This window comes from Equus przewalskii, chromosome 5 (assembly GCF_037783145.1).
Source record: "Equus przewalskii isolate Varuska chromosome 5, EquPr2, whole genome shotgun sequence".
NCBI lineage: Eukaryota > Metazoa > Chordata > Mammalia > Perissodactyla > Equidae > Equus > Equus przewalskii.
Window position 1 is genome coordinate 67170335 of NC_091835.1, and position 22874 is coordinate 67193208.

The window sequence follows — 22874 nt, forward strand, 5'->3', positions numbered from 1 at the left end:
TCTGAGCCTGTTCCTCCTAGGGTTCTAGTTGCAGGGACGAAGTAGGTCCTTGGTCCCTTCTCTTCTCAGATTTTTAAACATACTGGGAGATTTTACATGTGCCATCACCAAAAAGCAGCAGATCCCTCTCAGAGTTGCACAACTACATCTAACATCACTTCTGTAGTACTTACTTCCTGCCTTCTTTTCAGCACTTGGCTTTTTGGCGTTTTTCTGCAGGAAAACTGTCTTCATCCGCCCTGAGGCTTTACAGCCATGATCATTCACCAGTCTTTGGTGATCTTCCAAGTCAAAGACTTTTGGAATTGAAAACAAAACTATTTCTCTCAAGGACCTAGCTCACAAAATTGAAAGCCAAATTTTGCAGACTCTGTTTTGAAACTCAAAGTAAAAAATGGATTCTTCTTCTGGGCTCATTCCTACTGTCTCTCAGAAGCAGTGGATGTCTCACGCAATGGGTGGAAGTCAATGAAGCAGCAAAGATTTCAAGAAACTAAAATTTCACAGTATTATCTCATTATTTTGTCACTATCATTTGGATATTGACTGAGCACAGGCTGAGGGTGGCAGATTTATGAGGTCATAGCTGAGGTCACAGAAGAGTTGAAAAGAGCAAGGTTTACAGGGGGCAGATGAGATGGGGCTGTTGTGAGATGGGGCTTAAAGATAAGAAATTCTAGGGGGTAAGAGATGGGGTGAAGTGTGTTTGGGGAGCCCAGTTGGGTAAGTTCCTGGGCATATTCAGACCAGCTCCTGCTGGGGTTTGGAGGTGCGAAGAACAGGAGGGGGAAACTGGGAGGCAACTTCTCAAAGGAGGATTTAACTCTTGCCTGGGTTACTACTTTGGTCTTTCAGCCCCATGTGGTTTTGAGAGCATCAGTATGAGGTTTCCCTTCTCCTCTACAAAGCACTTGAAGGCTGGAGCTGACAGACCTCCAACCTGTAGTGCTACCCTTAGTTGACCATGAAGATTCTGACTGTGAGGTGGGATGGGATGGGAAGTTTGCCAGTCTTGAATTCATTATATACTACTTCCTATCCTTGCCTTAGAGCCCGCCTTCACCTCAAGGAGCCTCTGGCCAACTCCCTAGCCCCAATCCCAGCTAGCTATTATTTTTTACTTACGTTATTTATCTTTTTTACACCCACCTTCTCCCTAGATTTTCTGTTCTTACTGAAAAAGAAGTCAGGAAGACTACCTGGGGCATATGTTTTCTTCCTCTCGCACTTATTTTTCATTACACATATGTACACACACATACACGAATACAATTGACCTATTCAAAACACAGATGCTTCCTGAACTACTGAGACACCTGTCCTGGTAGTTCTCCAGTGGGTAAGTGCTTCTCTTCTCATTGTACACCTGCCCTCTCCTCCTATTCATTTATGCCTCCCCAGGGCCTAGAGCTATCTCCATCTTCAGCTCCAGAGTCTGGTTTCTGTCCGGGGACAAATGGCACAGCATGTCTTCCAGGATCAAGAAAGAAAAGCAAGAAGGACCTCCAGGCAGCAGGAAAGGTAAATAGGGCTAAAGATGATCTTCAAAAGTCCTTAGATCGGATAAGCTCTATGGCAGAACTACGATCACAAGTCTCCCATCCCTCTTCTGGCTGTACTTATTTCCTGGTTGGAGAAAGTGGAGACTTTCCTGTGTCCTCTCTCTCTCCACCTCCTCAATGGATGACACAATAGCAAATCTCTGTCATCCTATTAGAGGATGGGCATCAATCTGAAATACCTCTAGGAGTTAATTGGGTATACAACCTAGGAACATTTATTTATCTCAGGGTTAACTTTCTCTAAGAAGTCCTTGTGTCCTCTATAGTATAAATCAAGGTCAACCATTAAAAACCATGCTTCCCTTGGACTAGGGTGAAGAGAAGGGCCAGAATCTGCTGCTTGAGACTGAATATGAGACCCAGGCAATGTTATCCATAAAGTCAGAAAAAAGGAGGCTTGCTGTGAGCTTATGGCTCAGGAAAGCCTCAAAAAAGAAATGGGACTTGGCTTGAGCTTTTGAAGTATGCAAGTGATGTCTTGAGATAAGGGTTTGTAAGAATTCAGGAAGAAAGAGAGTTTAAGGCGTCTTCTAGGTTTCTAGGCTGCTTATCTTATTAAAGTACTGAAAATGGTTAACTGGGCCTCAAGTCTGAGAGCCAGTGAGGAATTGAGAAGCCTAAAACTTGTAGGAAGATGGAAATCTGTTCTAAGAGCACAAATTATCTTCCAGACAGTTGCAAGACTCTGAGGAGAAAATAGTGACTCCATATCAGAGTCTCTGAGGGTTCTATATGGGAAAGCACATAAACCACACCAGAGACCTGACTTCTCTGCTAATGAACAGATGTCTTGGCAGAGGAAGAGGGCAAGACATTGTAAAGATAGCAATCACAATAATATATTAATAAATAATAAAATAAAATATATTAATAAATAATAAATAACCTTTAAAGTTACAAGGGCTTTCATATAATCCACCCCCACCCCCAAACCCTGTGAGGTAAAGATGATTCTTCCTGTTTTTTAGGTGAGGAAACAAACTCATATAGGCTAAGAGACTTGCCAGACACTTTGGAACTGGAACATGGTGCAGCTGGAATTCAAACAAATTCCTCTGTCTCCAACTCCCAAATTCTTCCTTCTGCAATGTAATTAGGTTTCTGATAACTGAGCTATAAAACAAGGATGGAAGAATATCTTCTGCTCTTTTAGAGAAGTCATAACAAAGAGTGGAATCAAACAGACCTGAGATGGAATTTCAGCTTTTTCACTACTATTCCTTAGCATATAAGAGTGTCGGTTTGCTGCATAGTAAAAGTGTCATTCCACACCTCCCTCACAGGACTGTTTGAGGATAAGATATGTAGATCAAAGCACCTACCTCAGTACCTGGTTCATAGAGGCTCAATCTTCTCCCAGTTTCCAGTGACAAATCGTGAGAATTCTGCTGTGAGTGGATCTCCTCTCCTCTCCCCACTCTCACCTCCCTCTCTCCCCACCACTTCTCTTTCTCTATATATCTATATCTATACATACATGTCATTCTTTCTCTTCATATCACACCACACACACACTTCCTAACCCTTTCCCTCGATGTCCTTTACCCAGTGTGTCAATTATTCACTACCTTTGTTTACAAGGATCTGGATTAAAACCTCAACCTGGCAGAGAAAACTCCAGGTGAACTCAGTTGTTTTATTTTCTCTCCCCTCCTCACTCTCTAGAATAGGTAGATGGAATCCCTGGGGAGAAGAACCTTAAAAGTAAGGAGGTGTTCAGGATAAGGGTCATGGTTTGGATTTGCAGGAAGAGCTGTCCCCAAGTTCCATAGAGAAATAGCACTCTAGCTGGCAGAATTTGGGGCATGAGTCATCGTATATGATGGCTCCAAGGAGATTTTCACCTTGTTCTTTGCTATTCTGAATGTAGGTTCATCAAGAGTCCCCTCTTATCTGGAGATCTGTTAGGTTCAATGTCCTCGTAGGCTCAGTATTTGCTTTCTTCTGTGTCCCCCAGACTCACCATGGTTATTAGCCTCCCTAACCTTGTTTGGAAAGACTTATTGCTTCTTTACATGGCAGCAGGAACCCCAGGCCAGAGATGTAGGATCCTTGAGTTCTGAAACATGCCTTCCCCTCCATCACCTTTCCCTTTTTTTCCAATCTCTTCTGAGGGTCCCACTCTAGGGTTCCCAAAACAATTCTAGGAGGTAAAGACCAACCCTTACTCCCTCCAGGTTGTTACCAATCCCCTGACATCCTTTGACCTGTCACCTCTACACAAGTCTCCACTGGGTCAGAAGATCCAGGCTGACTTTGGTGAGGATACACTATTATGGTAGATCAGACTGGTTGCCCAGTTTTCACCCCTCTCCTTCTTACCAGTTACTCCTCTAACCTTATATACAGCTATTCCCTCTCCCAGGTGATTTTGGCATCAATTCTATTGGTCTTGAGGAACAAGTGCTTCAGCTGTGCTGCCAAGAATAAGAAAAATCTTTCAACTTCTTCTTCAGCCTTAAATTCCCATCCCCACCCATCAGAGGTCATGAAGAACACATTTTGGGGGGACAAAAAAGGAAGCAGTTTGATAATTAGATTTACTTTCTCAAGACAGGCCTGGGCTGTTCAACAAGTTAGGTAGGCTGCAGGGAGTGGAGCAGACACAATTAGGAGGAGAATGGTAAAGTTTAATGGCAATGACCATCACTCTTACTTTTACTGCTCTATGCTTTAAAGTTCTCAAAGTGCTATCACAATAGCCAAGATTCTGGGAAGATAATGACATAAGTCCCAGAGGAGATATGAGAGGTGGGAGGTGGGACCCTGGCTATCCTTCCTGCATTTTTAGTATAGAAACATCAAGAATTCTCACTAGGAGTTACAGGATAGAGTTTAGGAAAAGCCATTGGCTTGTGTTCCCAGCACCTCATCAGGTTTATTTTAATATTTTATTGTATATATTTAAGGCATACAGTTTGAGGATTCAATATATGTGTATATTGTAAAATAATCATCACAATCAAGATAATTAACATATACATCATCTCACAGTTAATTTTTTTGGTGGTGAGAACACTTAGGATCTACTCTCTTAGCAGATTTCAAGTACACAGTACAGTATTGCTACCTGTAGCCAACATGCTGTACATTAGATCTCCAGAACTTATTCATCTTGCGTAACTGAAACTTTGTTACACCTTGGCCAACTCATTTCCCTCTCACTCAATCCCCTGATAACCACCATCTACCCTCTGCTTCTATGAGTTTGGCAATTTTAGATTCCACATATAATATAGATCATACAGTATTTGCCTTTCTGTGTCTGGCTTACTTCACTTAGCATAATGTCTTCCAGGTCCATCCATGTGGTCATAAATGACAGGATTTCCTTGTTTTATTAAGGCTGAATAAGATTCCATTGCAAGTGTATGCCACATTTTCTTTAACCACCCCATCGTGGACATTAGGTTGCTTCCACACCTTGGATATTGTGAATAATGCTGCAATGAACAAAGGAATGCAGGTATCAAGGAATAATAATTTCAATTCCTATGGATATATACCCAGTAGTGGGAGTGCTGGATCATGTGGTAATTCTATTTTAAATTTTTTTGAGAAACCTCCATACTGTTATCCATAATGGCTGTACCAATTTACATTCCCACCAACAGTATACCAGAGTTTTCTTTTCTCTACATCCTCACCAACACTTGATAGCTTTCTTTTAATTGAAGTATAATTGACAGATAACATTATATTAGTTTCAGGCGTAAACATAACGATTTGATATTTGTATATATTACAAAATTATCACCACACTAACACTAGTTAACATCTGTCACCATACATAGTTAAAATTTTTTTTCTTGTGAAAAGAGCCACAAGTCTAGTTAACATGTCACCATACATAGTTACAAAATGTTTTTCTTATAGTGACAACTTTTAAGATCTACTCCCTTAGCAACTTTCAAATATGCAATACAGTATTATTAACTATAGTCACTATACTATACATTACATTCCCATGACTTATTTATTTTATAACTGGAAGTTTGTACCTTTTGACTCCTTCACCCCTTTTGCACACCCCCACTTTCCCTTGCCTCGGGCAACCACCAATCTGTTCTCTGTATCTATGAGCTTGTTTTGTTTTTTTTTTAATTCTACAGATAAGTGAGATCATATGGTATTATCTTTCTCTGACTTATTTCACTTAACATAATGCCCTGAAGGTCCATCTATGATTTCCTTCTTTTTGTGGTTAAATAACATTCCATTCTGTTTATCCATTCATCCATTGAAGGACACAGGTTATTTCCACATCTTGCCTATGGTAAATACTACTACAATGAACATGGAAGTGCATATATCTTCAAGTCAGTGCTTTCATTTTCTTTGTATGGATATCCAGAAGTGGGATTGCTGGATCTTATGGTAGCTCTATTTTTAATTTTCTGAGGAATCTCCATACTGTTTTCCATAGTGCTGCACCCATTTACATTCCCACAAACAGTGCTCAAGGGTTGCTTTTTCTCCACATCCTCACCAACACTTATTTTTTGTCATTTTGATAATAACCATTCTAACAAGTGTGAGGCAATATTTCATTGTAGTTTTGATTTGTGGTTTGATTAGTGAAGCTGACCATTTTTCAAATACCTGTTAGCCATTTGGATATCTGTTAGCCATTGTATATCTTGTGTATTTGAAAAGTCTATTCAGGTCCTTAGTCCATTTTTCAGCAGAGTTATTTATTTTTTCACTATTGAGTTGTATGAGTTCCTTATACATTTTGGATTTAACTCATTATCAGATATGTGGTATGCAAACAGTTATTCCCATTCTGTAGGCTGCCTTTTTATTTTGTTGATTATTTCCTTTCTTGTGCAGAAACTTTTAGTTTCATGTAGTCCCACTTGCTTAATTTTGCTTTTTTTGGCCTGGGCTTTTGGTGTCATAGCCAGAAAATCTCTGCCAAGAATAATGTCAAAGAGCTTTTCCCTATGTTTTCTTCTAGGGGCTTTAGAATTTCAGGTCTTATGTTTAAATCTTTAATCTACATTAGTTTTATTTTTGTGCATCTTGTAAAATAATGGTCCAATTTCATTCTTTTGCATGTGTTTATCCAGTTTTCCCAATACCATTTGTTGAAGAGACCATCCTTTCCCCACAGGGTGTTCTTGGCTCCCTTATCATATATCAGTTGACCACATTTGCAGGGGTTAAATCTGGACTCTATATTCTGTTCCATTGGTCTATGTGTCTATTTTTATGCCAGTACCATACCATTTTAATTACTATAGCTTTGTAGTATAGTTTGAAATCAGAAAGTGTGTTCTCTGGCTTTGTTCTTCTTTCTCGGGATTGCTTTATGTATTCAGGGTCTTTTGTGGTTCCACACAAATTTTAGTATTGTTTATTCTATTTCTGTGAAAACTGCCATTGGAATTTTCATAGAGGTTGCATTGAATCTCTAGATTGCTTTGGATAGTATGGACATTTTAACAATATTAATTCTTCCAATCCATGAAAATAGGATATCTTTCCATTTATTGTGTCTTCTTCAAATTCTTTTATCAATGTCTTACAGTTTTCGATGTATAGATCTTTCACCTCCTTGGTTAAATTTATTCTTAAGTATTTTATTCTTTTTGATACTATTGTAAATGAGATTTTCTTAATTTCTTTTTCAGTAAGTTAACTACAGTGTATAGAAACACAACTGATTTTTGTATGTTGATTTTTTATCCTTCAACTTTACCGAATTTGTTAATTAGTTCTAACAATTTTTTGGTGGAGTCTTTAGGGTTTTTTATACATATATAAGATCATGTCATCTTCAGAGACAGTTTTTTAAGATTTTTTTTTTCCTTTTTCTCCCCAAAGCCCCCTGGTACATAGTTGTATATTCTTCGTTGTGGGTTCTTCTAGTTGTGGTATGTGGGATGCTGCTTCAGTGTGGTTTGATGAGCAGTGCCATGTCTGCGCCCAGGATTTGAAGCAACGAAACACTGGGCCGCCTGCAGTGGAGCGCGTGAACTTAACCACTCGGCCACGGGGCCAGTCCCTTCAGAGACAGTTTTACCTCTTCCTTTCCAATTTTGATACCTTTTATTTCTTTTTCTTGCCTAATTTCTCTAGTTAGGACTTCCAGTATTATGTGTATAGGAGTGGTGAGAATGCACCCCCTTGTCTTGTTCCTGATCTTAAAGGGAAAGCTTTTAGCTTTTCACCATTGAGTATGACATTGGCTGTGGGCTTGTCATATGTGGCCTTTATTACGTTGAGGTATATTTCTTCTACACCTTATTTGCTGAGAGTTTTATAATGAATGGATGTTAAATTTTATCAAATCATTTTTCTGCATCTATTTAGAATTTTATCCTACATTCTGTTAATGTGGTGCATCACAGTTATTGATTTTTGTATGTAGAATCATCCCTGTATTCCAGGGATAAATACCACTTGATCATGGTGTATGATCCTTTTAATGTACTGTTGAATTTGGTTTGATAGTATTTAGTTGAAGATTTTTGCATCTATGTTCATCAGGAATATCGTCTATAGTTTCTTTTATTGTAGTATCCTTATCTGGCTTTGGTATGAGAGCAATATTGGCTTCATAAAGTGAGTTTGGAAGTGTTCCCTTCTCTTCAATTTTTTGGAATAGTTTGAGAAGGACTGGCATTAACTCTTTAAATGTTTGGTAGAATTCACCTGTAAAGCCAACTGGTCCTCAGCTTTTCTTTGTTGGCATGTTTTTGATTACTGATTAAATCTCTTTACTCATTATTGGTCTGTTCAGATTTTCTATTTCTTCATATTTCAGTTTTAGTAGGTTGTATGTTTCTAAGAATTTATCCATTTCGTCTAGGATATCCAATTTGTTGGCATATAATTGTTCACAGTAGTCTCTTCTGATCTTTGTATTTCTGTAGTATCAGTTGTGATGTCTTCTCTTCCATTTATATTTTTATTTATTCAAGCCTTTTGATATTTTCTTTGACATATTAGTTGTTCAGGAGTGTGTCATTTAATTTCCACATGTTGTTGAATTTTCTAAATTTCCTCCTGTTACTGACTTCTAGTTTAACACTATTGTGGCCAGAAAAGATACATGATATGCTATCAATCTTCTTAAATTTGTTAAGGCTTACTTTTTGGCTCAACATATGAACTCTCCCGGAGAATGTTCTATGTGCACTTCAGAAGAATCTTGCTGCTGTTAGATGGAATGTTTTGTATATGTCTTTTAGAACCATTTTGTCTATAGTGTTATTCAAGTCTGCTATTTCCTTACTGATATTCTGCCTGCATGATCTATCCATTGTTGAAAGTCGGCTACTGAAGTTCACTATTATTGCTGTTTATTTTCTCCCTTCAGTTCTGCTTATATATGCTATATATATTTAGGTGCTCCAATGTTGGGTGCATATATACTTATAATTGTTATATCATCTACATGAATTGACTCCTTTCATTATATAATAACCTTCTTTCTCCCTTGTGACAGTTTTTGATTGAAAATCTATTTTCTCTGATATAAGTAAAGTTACCACTGCTCTCTTTTGTTTACCATTTGCATAGAATATCTTTTCCATCCCTTCACTTTCAGCCTATGTTGTCCTTAAAACCAAAATGAGTCTCTTGTAGACAGCACATCGCTTGATCTTTTTTTCCTCCATTTAGCTACTCTGTTTCTTTATTGGAAAATTTAATCCATTTACATTTAAAATCATTATTGATAAGTAGTTATCAATAATTACTATTGCCATTTTGTTGTATTCTCACTATTGTGTAGTTCCTTTGTTCTCTTCTTCCTCTCTTGCTGTCTTCCTTTATGATTCGTTGAATTTTTGTAGTAGTATGCTTTGATTCCTTTCTCTTTACCTTTTGTGTATGTAGTAGAGGTTTTTTCTTTGTGGTTGCCATGAGGCTTACATAAAACATAGTATAAGTCTATTTTAAGTTAAGAACAACTTCAATTGCATACAAATCTCTACATTTTTTTCACCTCTCAGCCACACTTCAAGTTACTGATGTCATTATTTACATCTTTTTATATGTATCCATTAACAAATTATTGTAACTATAGTTATTTTTAATATTTTTAACTATTATACTAGCATTAGAAGTGATTTAAGCACCATTACAGTATTCTGTATTAGACTAAAGTATTCTGAATTAGACTACATACTAATCTTTTTCAGTGAGATTTATAGTTTCATACGTTTTCATTCTGTTGCTTAACAACCTTTCAGTTAACTTGAAGACCCTCCTTTAGCATTTGTTTGCCAAGTCTAGTGGTTATGAACTCCCTCAGCTTTTGTTTGTCTGGGAAAGTCTTTCTGTTTCCTTCATTTCTAAAGGATAGCTTTCCAGGGGAAGTATTCTTGGTTAGCAGTTTTTGCTTTTAATACTTTACTTTATCATCCTAATCTCTCCTAGCCTACAAGGTGTCTGCTGAGAAGTCAACTGATAGTCTTTTCAGAGTTCCCTTGTACGTGGCAATTTGTTTTTCCTGCTCCTTTCCAAATTCTCTGTCGTTTCCTTTAGATGACTTGATTAAAATGTCTCAATGAAGATCTCTTGATGTTCAGTCTCTTTAAGATTTTTGAGCATCTTGAATCTGAATGTTCATTTCCCTCCCCAGATATGTGAAGTTTTCTGTCATTATTTCTTTAAACAAGCTTTCTGTCCCTTTCTTTTTCCCTGCTCCTTCTGGGGATCTCAAAATGTCTCTACTGTGTCATTTGATTGTGGCCTCTAAGTCACAAAGGCTCTTTTGCATTCATTTTCTTTTTGTTCCTCTGTTTATATTTCAAATTATCTGTCTTCAAGTTCAATGATTCTCTCCTCTGCTTGATTAAGTCTGCTGTTGAAACTCTTCATTGTATTTTTCGGTGCAGTCATTATAGTATTCAGCTCCAGAATTTCTGTTTGGTTCTTTTTTATGGTTTCTATCTCTTTGTTGAACTTCTCATTTTGTTTATGTATTGTTTTCCTTATTTCCATTAGTTTTCTGTGTCCTCTTATGGCTCACTGAGCTTCTTTAAAATGATTATTTTGAAGTGTTTGTCAGGCAATTTGTGGACTTCCATTTCTTTGGGGGTCCATCACTGGAGCTTTATTTTGTGATATTTTGTTGATTCTTCATATTCCATGAATTCTGGCATTGCTGTCTTTGTATTTAAAGAAGCAGTCCCCTGTTTCAGTCTTTATTGACTTGCTTTGAGAGTGAAAAACCTGAACCAGTTAGCCCAACTAAAGATTTTGGGGATTTCTCAGCCTATTCTATAGGTGCACTCACTCCTATCTTCTTGTTTCCTCTTGGGGAGAGCTTAGGATTTTGTGCCTTCTCTTGATCCCACAAAGGCAATCTGGGTGCTGAGAGCCTCCTGTTTATTTGCCCCAGTGGTTCCCTGGAACATTCAAGATTGTATGCCTTTTCCCATTCCCACATAGTTGAGCAAGCTGCTGATATCTACATACTGTCTGCAGAGGCTTGCACTTGCCATTTGTAGAGGCTTGCAAGCACTATCTTGGGGAGAGTGAAGTGCTGGGGGCATGTGTCAGTCATTTGAGGGGAGGGGCCTGCAGTTGAGGAGTCCCATGGAGTTCATGGGTGGGCCTCTTGGTAGAGATCACAAACTGGTAGTAGGATCTGTAGTTGGTTTTTGAGTTCCATGTGGTGGGCTGCTGTGAGTATCCACCCTTCATCTCTGTTCCTAGCTCCCCCCATACTATTCAGCTATGCTTATCCTCAGTGATCTGGGTGGGGTGAGGCAGAAGTGTGCCTCTTTGACAAAGTCTCATGAGGCTGGGGAAGGAGGGTGCTCTTTCCACTCTCACTTTCCCCCATGGGAGAAATCAAAGGCTGAGAGGGTCTCTCTTGGCACTGAGCTATGCTGCCTTTGGGGAGGGGGTGACATGGGTAAAGTGAAACTGTTTTTATTATCCTCTTCAATTCATCTATTCATGGATTTTTGTTCAAATGAGGTGCTGGAATCTCTTCACTGGGCTCCTATTTTAACACAGAGGTATTCCCATCCATGAATGTTTGTCAAAATTTCTGTTTCTGCAGGGGGTATGAGGGCTGGAATCTCCTATTCTGCCATATTGCTGACATCACTCACCCAGTATCTCATCAGATTTATATCATCCTTTCTTTCCAGAAAATCCATTGAAGACAGAATGAGACCAACGGTGGGTAAGATTTCTAAAAACACTGGTTCTTTGGGGGCTCCTGGTTCCTGGAAAAAGCAGAGGAGAAGAGGGTGTGGCCATGAGGCAGGAAAGCTGCCTAACAAACACCATATCTTGGAGGACTTGGACATTGTGGTTTGGGGTGCTCTTGAGAAGCTGGTGGGTCACTGTCTGCCAAGACTAGGTAACACCTTCAATGCCACTACTATACTAAATAACTCCAGAGGCAGGCAGGCTATGCAGGTATTGATAAAGTGGGTAAACATATGAGTCTGTTTATACCTGTCACCCACCAGCTATACCAAGAGATGACAGGAGATATGGGTTGAGAATGACCCAGCAGGGATGAAGAAGACTTTGGGCTGCCTCACAAATGGGATAACTTCAAGTTTCTATCTCAATTCCAAAAAAATATCTTGTATTCTATCAGTTTCATGATGTGTCAATTCAAATTCTGAGAGAGTTAGGGTACTGTTTCCAAGATTTGTCTCTTATTTCAACAGGAAGCACAGTTAACAATCACTGAAACCCTGTGGGACCAGGTAAGTACAGAGGGGTCATCTTTGACAGCATGGTGAGAGGTGGAAGAAGGGAGAGAGGGCTTAAGAAAAGAGTAAAGTTCTTTCTTTCCCCTTGAGAAACTTGCTGATTGATGGGAAAGGATTACCATGGTCCGTCTCATTTTGTCTATTACTCATCCAGTCCCAAATCCTCAGACTTCTCCTGTCTGAGCATCACAGCGCCCCTTCTCTACATCCACCTGTCCATTAGATAAGCCCTCGCAAATATGTTTTCTCTGCCAGCCATTTAATAAGAACTATATAGTGAATAATTTAAATCTCGTTCACTAGCAAGCACATTAGGGCAAGTACAGAGAAAGCTATAGTCTTTAACTCTCCAATCAGAAGAAGGCAAAGTTATCATTTTGCTGTGAAAATTAAAGATCTTAACTCTATTTCTGATCAGAAAGAAAGTTGTTTTTACCTTTGGAGCCACTCAAATTGTCTGAAAAATACTTGACTGTGGTCCTTGATTCCTACATCGTAAAACACAATTTTCTGAAATATTTGGCTCCTCCAGAATGAGTTAGCTTCAAACTATACCACTCAAAAAATAAATGAATAAACTTGAAGAGTAGAGATATTTAGTTTTATCCATTTGAATGCCAAATTGAGTCCATAAAAATGATTACTTTTTGCATAATTGGTAGTGAGATATTATTTCCAAGAGCAATATGCCAAGTGGTCCCATTGCTTCTGGAGCCCTTGCCTGGAACCTGATTGGGATTTTGTCATTAGCACGGAGGAGGATTGTTTTCTCCCATTGGCTATGGCTGGAGGGTCTGTATCAAGACATTAAAAGACATAAAAATTGGATTAAGTCATTCAGATACAATTTCAATATAATCTCAATAGTTGTGACACCCTTCTACTTTGCTTTATCATGGGAAACTGCTTTCTTACTAAGGCTTTTCTCTACCTGTTCTGAATCCTTTAGAATATTCTAATAAAGATTTTGAAGGAGCACAAATGCCAGATTCACTCTGTGTACCAGAGATTGCCAACAAAATTTTTTAAATGCTTCAAAATGTCCCACATATTCCCAAGTTTATTGACAATAATCTAAATGAGAATAATGGCTAACAGTAGAAAAGTATGCCTGGAGCTTTCTTGTTCTTTATTTTATTCTATTTGAGAGACTCACATCTGCTATTTGTTGGAGAGATGTAAAGTGCTGAAAAGAAAGTAAAAGAATATGAGTCTGTACTTTGGGTGTGAAGAAGAACTGCCCTTTCAGGATGTGTGGCACATGTGTGTGGGGACGGATTGTAATTAGTCTTTGGGTGGTGAACATGAGGTAATCTACACAGAAATAAAAATACAATAATGTACACCTGAAATTTATATAATGTTATAAACCAATGCTACCGGAATAAAAAATAAAATAAAATCTCACATCGGGAAAACTTAGGAAAAAAACAATTGCCCTTTCTGTGGTTAGGAAAAAACCAGTATTTTAATCTCAAGGAAATTAGATTAAATCACTTAAATTGGTTTAAAGAGATCTAGTTGAAAAAAATGTCTTCCTTTGCAGAAGATAATTAAATCAGATGTTGAATAATGAATGAAATTGTTGAACCCTATCAAGAGAGTGCTTTGGGATCTGAGAACTATAAGTTGAAAATGATAAATAGGCTCATTAGGTTACCAATGGGAAATTATTGCCTTCAGTCTTCTAACAGAAGAAATGCCATGAAGCAGTAAGTCTCAGAATCTAATTAAGCCCTGATTTTTGAAATTGCTTTAAAATAGACTTAAATTTAATAAATTTGAGAGTAGCTTCTTTTAATTCTATTAAAATTAATATCTTTTTCACTTTGATAGAATGTTCTTGGTTTCCCAGATATGGGAAAATGACAATCAAGGTGGCCAATTCTCAAACATGAAAATGCCAGATTTCACTTTATATTTGAATGGTATATCAGTGCAGAAGCTAGTTAGGCCCATAAGATAGCCTGAGCAAACTACTGGGAACTTTCATAGGACACAGACATTTACTTGGAGTTTCTGAGGCCTTCCAAAAAATATCAGCTATTTCAACTTCCCAATCTTGACATTCTAGTTGCATGTACATTTAAACTCTTGGATAGAGATAAAAATTAGAGGACAACTGATCACTTTTGAACCTACAATATCAACTTTCCATATGGAGGTACGAAGGAAAAGTCTATTTCTTAAATCAATGACTATGGATTTTTTATTAAAAATGAGTAAATGTCTCCACAGCGTCTCCTGCAAGGCCTCATTGAACAATATTAAATGAAATGAGTAACGTGATCAACTTTTTTATTCTCTGTGATTTTCAATGACTCTTTCTATAAATTTTACAAAAAGAAATAATCCTCTTAATTAAAATGTTATATTAAAATATTTTTAGTGTTCTTACAATTACTATACTAGCTAAAGAGTGAGTTGCTTATGATAACATTCAGAAAACCATCCTGTTGGGAACCAGTAGACAGTTGGATACCTTTGACATAATACAGGGTGAGTATGATATAACAAAGAGTGTTGAGAGGCAATAAATTGGTAACTGGCACAGTCCACACCATTGACTATTCAGCTTCCATATGCACCCTTATATACAAGTCAAAACTCCTGAATATCAACAAAAACAACTCTATATTTTCACCAAACAACATACAGCTATGTCTTAGAGTCTTCATCCCTTCCCCAAAACAAGGCAAATCAGTTTTCTAACACTGTATCCATCTATGGCTGGGTGAGAGCACAGGTACATATTTAGTTTTACAAGAAACTGTCAGAGCTTTTTCCAAAGTGGTCATACAATTCTACACTCCTTCCAACGATGTATGAGATTTCCAGCTGCTCTATAGCCTCACCAACATTTGGTGGTGGCCTCCTGTGTATTACAATATAAATACAAATGTATTGATTTTAACAGCTATGCTTAGCTTCAGAACAAGGACCAATTAAACAGAAATGAAATATAGTAGTGGATTTCATTTACATTCCTTTCACAACTTAGCCCTCTTTAAATAACTTCTTATATTTCACCCATTTACCATATGGAGAAATGGCAGCCCAGAAACAAATGTACAGAGGTGTCAATGGGATTTATTGCTAGAGCTAGGAAGCCATAGTCTCTTGGCATTCACATTATACAACCAAATGACTGGGAGATTCTACACATAAAATCCTTTTGTAATAAAATCTATAACATTAATTTTTCCATAATTTTTTTGTCTTCTTTCAGGTGCTAACAGCTTTTAGGGATATACAAAAGGAGGTGAGATTAAATTTCAATTCTCTAAATTCCCTGGCCGCATCACTTTCCCTTGCTCCTGCTTTTTCCATACCCTATTATGATGTTGACTCTGATCAAAGTTTTAGTTTCATTTCTTTAGCTGGTGATTTCTCCCTTTAAAGAGTAGCACTGACTTGTCAGTTCAGGAAGCTAAAGCAAAAAGGTGCCTAACAATTCCCTTGTGGAAATATGATAATATAGAGAAAACACTGTATCTCTCAGAACTTCTCTTAGCAAGAATACTCTATGTGGTTACTGAAACACTAAATGACTGAGTAGGGAGGAGTCTCCAAGTGATATCATAAACTGCCTTATTAGATGAGTATGTCTATTACCGCAAGGAAGTGCAAATTAGAGGCCAGAGCTAAACCTCTTTGCTGAAAAGAAACAATCTTCCTCCTCTGCTCTCCTCCATGCAGATATATTTTTTCTATATAAACACTGACCAAATATTTAAAAATACAATCAAACATGCACCATATTATTGGCCTTCCCCAGACACAGTGATTATACTAGCTGTATTAGCTCACTCAAGATATTGATATGTCTCAGTCCTACCAAGCCCACTGTCCCGCCTTATTTTTTTGCTGTCTGTCACAGTGGAGAGCAACAAGCACTATATACAAAATTGCTTATCAACATACTATTTACATAAGCAAACACATAACTTAGAACAAGTACTAATATTATAAAACTAGCGCAAATGGAAAACTGTACAGATGTCTTAACTTTCGTTCCTCTCAATATAGTTTCACTAAAATTAGAATCTAAATATAGGATGAACCTCCTGTAGACTTCAAAAACAGTAGCTCTCTCTTTCTAGATGGGGAGAAGTGATGGGAAAAGGGATTGAGAAGGCATTGAAAATAAACTTCTTTCTAGATATTTCACTATCTGGACTACTCTTGGCCTTAGAACTGAGCCCCTTTCTATAGTCCAAGAAGCCAGGTCATTGTATCTTGCTGCTGTGTCTGGGGCTTACTCTAGGGAAAATTACAAGAGGGGACTGGGTAGAGATCAAAAGCTTGATGTTTTCACCCAAGTTTTGCCTTGGGGTCAGAGTGCCTCCACCCTACCTGGAACTTTAATCCCCTGAGGCCTGAGTCTCCTCCAGTTAAGACTTGAGGTTAGTAAGAGGAGGCAGCTTGTCCATAAGTAGAACTTGTGTGTGTTGATTTCCATCTTCTCAGGGCCTATAAACAAAGTCAAGGTCCCATCTGACATCCTCTGTGCTGAAGCTCTATTCTAGTGCTTCTTCATGGAGTCCATCAGACACAATCCCTGCCCTCATAGATCCCCCAGGCTGGTGTAGACAAAACAGACACCTAGTCACAGACTTAGAAGGGCAATTTTTGTACATAAATACTGAGAGAAGAAAGCCAAGCAGAAGATAGCAGGGAGAGCTAGAATTAGAATATACTTTTTTATGATTAGGCAAACTTTAAGGCCTAGCCCTAAAGCACTGTTATGTACAAAGACCATCTAGCCGCTCCTGTGAGCTCAGGGGGTCCAAAGTGGATCATCAATAGCTATTTACCACAGGATGAGTATGAAGGAATTTTTTTCAAGGGCTTTCACAGATACTTAACGGTTCACCTCAGAGAACCACTGGAGACTCAGTGAGGAGGGTGAAATGGGCCAGAAAAGGGAGAGTAGAAAGGCCAGGAAGCATAAAAGAGGAGAGGTCACTGTATGAGTGATTAGGACTATAAGTAATGGACTGTATGTCTCCCCTCTCTAAACAGGCCACAGCTTGTTCCGTTTATTTATTCATTATTTATCAAACATTTATTAAGCATATGCTGTATGCAGGGCATTATGTTAAGTGGTTGGTGGGAGGGATACAAAAACAATACAAATCCTGCTTTCAGGAAACTTAGAATTTAATTTCATTCCCAAGAAGCCCATATCTCCCACATAGACATCCTAATATTTGACCCCTGACGGTCCAGAGGAGACTGGCCCCTGACTTTCTCTGAATTTTCATTATTTTTCAGCTGCAGGAAGATGCTCGGATTCGAGGTAAAAGAGCAGTATTCCAGGGTTTGAATAAGCCATGAGTGGTGGGAGGGAATAAGGAGGAGTTCATCCCAAAGTCTCATTGTGGGATCTTCCATTTGGCTAAGAACTGGAGTCCAGGTCCTCTTTTCCTTTCTCCTTCAGCCAAGCTAGGTGTTGACTTTCCTTGAACTTCCATACACACTCCTAGTCTCTCCTCTGTCTAGTCCAGTCATCTGAAAACGGACAGCAGGATCCCTTTCCCCCTCTGGATAGCTGTTGAGGGCCTAAGGACACTGTCAGCCCTCAGTCAGACATGGCTCTTTTCAGTAGAAGAGAGACGGCAAGCCCAGAGGGGAGCAGCTTCCCAGCTCTGCTGTAAGGACTTAGCACGGCTGGCACAGGGATTGAATAGTGGGAACGTCAGAATGGAATGATTTTTCAGGGTGGTCAAGTTATAGCTCTCAAATGCCCAGATGTAAATTCTAGTGTTTCAGGAAAATACTCAAAACACCCAGAAGTCTAGAATTATAGAATAAAAGCCATATTTGGAGCTCCTTCCTTCACCCATCCAAGAAGTAACTAATAAATCAGAGCTTTTCAAGCTTTTGCATGTATACAAATCACCTGGGTACCTTGTTAAAAAGTAGATTCTAATTTAATAGTTCTAGGGTGGGCCTGAGATTCTGTATTTCTATGAAGCTCCCATGTGATGCCAAAGCTGCTGGTTCACGGATCACACCTTTGAATATCAAGGATGTAAAGGACTGCGCCCAGTGAAACATCCTCTAATGTCAGAATGAAATAAGATTTAATTCAGGGACTTCCAAGTCTTATGGAAAGATTGAGGAGACTTCAGATGTGGGTGAGGGAACCAGAGGGAGGAGAAAATCAAAAGAAGATTCTGACTTGTCTAGGGGTCTCTCTGGGAATTGGAACTACTCTGCTTTTCAACCCCTCTACAAAACAGAGCTCCTAAGAGTCCAAATCTTCTTGAGAATCTTGAAATACGGCCAGTGCAGAGAGAACACCCTCTGATCTTTCTCCAAGTCTGGTCAATCACCTCCACTCCAGAATGATAAGGAAATATCGCCAGGCAGAACCCATCATGAGATACAGAGGGAATTTTTTTTGGCTGCTGATCCCCAAGGATCAACAGGTCAAAAGAGCTAAGCTTACCTCAGCTTGAAAGATGCTCTCCTTTATGCAAGGAAGACTGATTTCCAAAGAGGTCACTACAGGGCCCTAGGAACACCCACCTGATGACCCAGGATGTAAAAATGTGGATTGAGAATCCTATCTGCTGCTATTCCTAAAAGGTGGCGGGGGGGGGGGGGGTGGGGAGGGGGGAGAAGGGGGCGGGATTCAGGATAAGATGAGGAGAATTCAAGTCTCATTGTATCCATTTCCTATACAAAAAAAGGAGACAAGAAGTGTGAAACTAAGGACCTGTTCCAGTGGCAGTGCCCTGGGACTGAGGCATTTGACTAACTCCTAATGCCCAGCACTGGTTAAACAGAGATCTGGTGGTCATGATTCCCTATGCTTTGCAAATGACTAGATGTCTGGTGTTACATTCTGCAACTCCTTCTCTGACAGGCCTGTATGTCTTCAGCTTGCCCATATGTTTTGGCCTCTTCCACTTTGACTGGCTATACTGCAAACTAAGGAGGGCTCTTAGGGAAACATTTCTAGACTCCTGGTAACAGAAGGACTTCTTGTGTTCTGCTTAGGAATGAGCAGCTGCTCCGTGACACGCACATCATCTGCATCCAGGACTGTGTAAGTGGCCCTCTTTTGATAGTCCCCAAGTGAGATGGCATCCACTTGGATATGGGTGTGTGGATAGAAGTATAGCTGGCTCTGAGCCTAAGCCTTCAGAAGCCTGTACTTCCAATATACATCTCTTCTAAAGGGGCAGGAGGTGACCTCCCACCACTCTCAACTAATGGTGAAGTACAGAGCCAGGGCTTCCTCCTCTATCTTCAGCCCCATCAGAAACCCCTGGAATTTCAGGATCAGTTCTGGATCTCACCAAAATAGAGTTTGAGAGATTCTCTTCATTCAACTGAGGGAATAAGGGAACATAGAAAGAATGACAGATAAGGAAGGCCATGAAAAAGGAGTAAAAAATAAGGGACTTAGAAGGAAAAGGACTTAGAATAAAATTAATAAAAGTTTGAGAGTCTTATGCCTTAACATCGAGAGATGTCAATTTCTTTCCCATAAGAAAAAGACTAGGAGAAAAAAAGACCAAGGTACAACACCAGAGATTTAACTTAGACATTCAGAATGACTTTTCAACAGTGACAACTGAGAACTAGAGGACTGGGTAATCAAAAAAGACAGCAGCATCAAGTTCTGCAGAAGACTTCAGAAATACTTATTTAAAAATCAGTTTGGGAGCCGGCCTGGTGGTGCAAAGGTTAAATCCTTGTGCTCCACTTTGGTAGCCTGGAGTTTGCCAGTTTGGATCCCAGGCATGGACCTACACTGCTTATCAAGCCACATATAAAGTAAAGGAAGATGGGCAAACATGTTAGCTCAGGGCCAATCTTCCTCAGCAAAAAGAGGAGGACTGGCAGCGGATGTTAGCTCAGGACTAATCTTCCTCAAAAAAAATCAGTTTGACACGTTTCAGATATGGTCCTGCCTGAACCAGGCAACAGAGGTGAACTCCCTAGGTCCCTGTTTAAACCAAATTTGATTCTATCTTAGAGAGCTGGCCGTGTGAAATAAAAACTATTCCTCTTAAAGAAATAGATCATTATACTTTAAATTGACCAGTGCTGAAACCATGAAAGGAATAATTAACAGCTAATCTCATATTTACATACATTTTAAATGTAATTATTATAAACCTTTACATATGACAAGCACTTTTGATTGGTCAGAACCATATTGGATCTACAATTTTACTTAGTTTTAATATTCCTCAGGCAAGTATGAGGAATTTTCCTGACTTTCCTGATGAAAGCACAGGCTCTGATAACTTATGACACTATGTCTCCTAATGCCCAGCAAGAGTTCTTTCCTGTAGGCGACACAATCATCAAGGATTGCAACTCCCAGAGCCAGTGATGCCCATTCCCGGTGGACTGACATACCAAAATCTCTAAGGACAGTGGAGGCTAGGGAGGGGGTACCCAGGGATGGGCTCTCTCTCTCTCATACATTCACAACCTCCTCTTATTTGGTACAGAAGCATGAGGCCTCGGGATTCTGGGATGACCCTACAGTCAGGAAGATTGCTGCCAAGCACTAGAAAACAGCCTTCAGGGGCCCAGGTCCACAATCTGAGAAGCCAGCACCCTGATCAATCAGCTTACTACCCTGGACTCTAATTCTACAATCAAGGAAGAATGCCTCCTCTGCTTCTGCCAGGTGTTTCACCCAAATGGCATTTCCCCTGAGCTCCACTCTGTCCATCCTGTTGTAGTCAGGAACCCGGGACTCACGGGTCCTCATTCCAACATGGCAGAGCAGCACTCTACCAAGCAAGTGTGGTCCAATACAAGGGACAACAGCGTGAGAAGGTGGAAGGCTGAGGGCAGGGCCAAGTCAGGAGTTTTTGGCCTCTGTGATCAAGACAAAGAGCCAAACAGAGTGTGTCAGGTGTGAATAGTTCTGTATAGGGAGGAGTGTTCAGGAATCAGGAAGAGACAATTATGGGACAGAGATGGAAAGACAGAAAGTTTAAAAACACACTATGAAATGTGAGGCCCATTATTCCCTTCTGGAAAGTGCTCTGGAAACCTATATTACCTTCGGGGCTTAATTCAGAATCAAGAGTTAAACACAGTAGGTCCATAATAGACTCCATTGTCAGGATTTTCGTTAATAAAGTACTTGCATGTTTTGCCCTCAAAGGTATTGCTTAAGCGACAGGCCATTTCCTCAACCTTTTTAACTTCCCTACTCCCTAGTTTCATCTGACACCTAATCCCATATGGAGAAGAAGACTGTCTCAGATGCTCACCTGTGGCATAGACTATACTAACCACACTCTCTGTCTGGCCTGTCTAGGGCTTATTAGGAATTCTTCTTAAGACAGAGTCTGAGTGATGGGTGATAGAGAAAACTGGGCTCATCTGTATGTGTTCAGTGACTGTGTGCTTTCTTGAACAGTCCCCTTTCAAATATTTTATCCCCTTTCCCCAAATATCAGCAAAAATACACAAAATGTTCCAAATTTTCGCAACAAGATTACATCTTTCTGAAAGAACACGTACACTCACAAACTCTTTGTCATCATTCAAAACTTACTTTTCCTTTAGAAATTAAGGCAGGAAGCTTCCTTTTTCTTCAGTACAACACAGGCAGCAAGCATGGGATAGCAAAGAGTGGACACTGCATAGAAAGAAGATGGTATACAAGCAGTGGATCCCCTCCCTTAGTTTGTTTTGGCTATCTTGGATAGGGTCATGGGGGTAGAAACATCACCATGAGGACTGCTTTTATTTTCAGTGCTACCTGCCTAGTAAACTAAATTTCTTTTATTCCCATCCACGTGACTCTGACATCTAGAGCACAGCTTTGGTTTCCTGAAAAAGAGAAGTTATTAGGCAGACACCATCACTGACCCAGAAGAGAGAGTGATACTCATGGGCAGAGAGGCCAGGGTCTATGACTGTAACTGGGAACTTGGAAATGGAGTGAGACCCAAGCACATCACAACTGTCAAGCAAAGAAACAAGCAAGCAAACAACTGATAAAATAAATGTGATGTAAAAGACATTTTCCCTGTTGGTTCTTACTGGGTAGTGCAATGTGGTGATCAAATGTCCAAGTAGGGTTTTATATTTGGTTTAGAAAACAGTACTGTAGATTAGGAGAAGATCTGGATTACAAAATCACAAACCCATTTTGATTTTGCCCAAGTTATTCTCCTTTGTGGGCCTCTGTTTCCTGCCCTGTAAATAAGAAGGCATAACTGGAAAATGCTGAAGGCCCCTTTCATTGTGATCTAGATGGTCTCACAGTCTATGATTCCAGCATAGCTATCCTCTAAACTGTGAAAAAGCTAACTAGTCCAAAACTATTTTCCACAAGAAAGGACTATTTAGCATATTTGTCAAAGATGACAATGTTTGCACATATAAATGCACATATTATATGACAGGGAAGGTATAGTTTTTAACTCTTTCCTTCCTAAACAAAATCTAAACAAATGAACAGAACATTAAGAATTATACAACACAGAATTTAACGCCTGGAGTGAGAACTGTCACAGCACCAGCAAAATAATAGACAGAAAGCATCACAGCAACATAATAAGTTTTAAAAAATAATCATCTCTTTAGATGTTGACTTGGCATTTGTTAAAATACAAATGTT

The 22874-nt window shown here is 39.2% G+C and overlaps 1 protein-coding gene across 3 annotated transcripts; it reads left to right on the top strand.

The window, feature by feature from the left end:
* The first annotated feature begins 588 nt into the window (after nucleotides 1-588).
* Nucleotides 589-22274, top strand: C5H12orf54 (chromosome 5 C12orf54 homolog). 3 transcript variants are annotated; one of them, XM_070621155.1, is made up of 9 exons: nucleotides 589-683; nucleotides 1402-1521; nucleotides 11681-11711; nucleotides 12215-12253; nucleotides 15489-15521; nucleotides 17537-17561; nucleotides 19271-19319; nucleotides 20740-20921; nucleotides 22065-22274. In XM_070621155.1, the coding sequence occupies exons 2-8, from the start codon at nucleotides 1457-1459 to the stop codon at nucleotides 20879-20881; spliced, it is 384 nt and encodes a 127-aa protein (XP_070477256.1). In that variant the 5' UTR covers nucleotides 589-683; nucleotides 1402-1456; the 3' UTR covers nucleotides 20882-20921; nucleotides 22065-22274. The 3 variants fall into 3 exon arrangements, with proteins under 3 accessions (XP_070477256.1, XP_008511823.1, XP_070477257.1); XM_008513601.2 differs by having other exon boundaries at nucleotides 596-723; XM_070621156.1 differs by having other exon boundaries at nucleotides 635-769.
* The last annotated feature ends 600 nt before the right edge of the window (nucleotides 22275-22874 follow it).

Coding starts and splice junctions, on each gene's coding strand:
- C5H12orf54 (XM_070621155.1), top strand. CDS start 1,457: ATGGCACAGCATGTCTTCCAGGATCAAGAAAGAAAAGCAAGAAGGACC. Junction 1,522..11,680: donor ACCTCCAGGCAGCAGGAAAG/GTAAATAGGGCT, acceptor CTTTCTTTCCAG/AAAATCCATTGAAGACAGAA. Junction 12,254..15,488: donor CTGAAACCCTGTGGGACCAG/GTAAGTACAGAG, acceptor GTCTTCTTTCAG/GTGCTAACAGCTTTTAGGGA.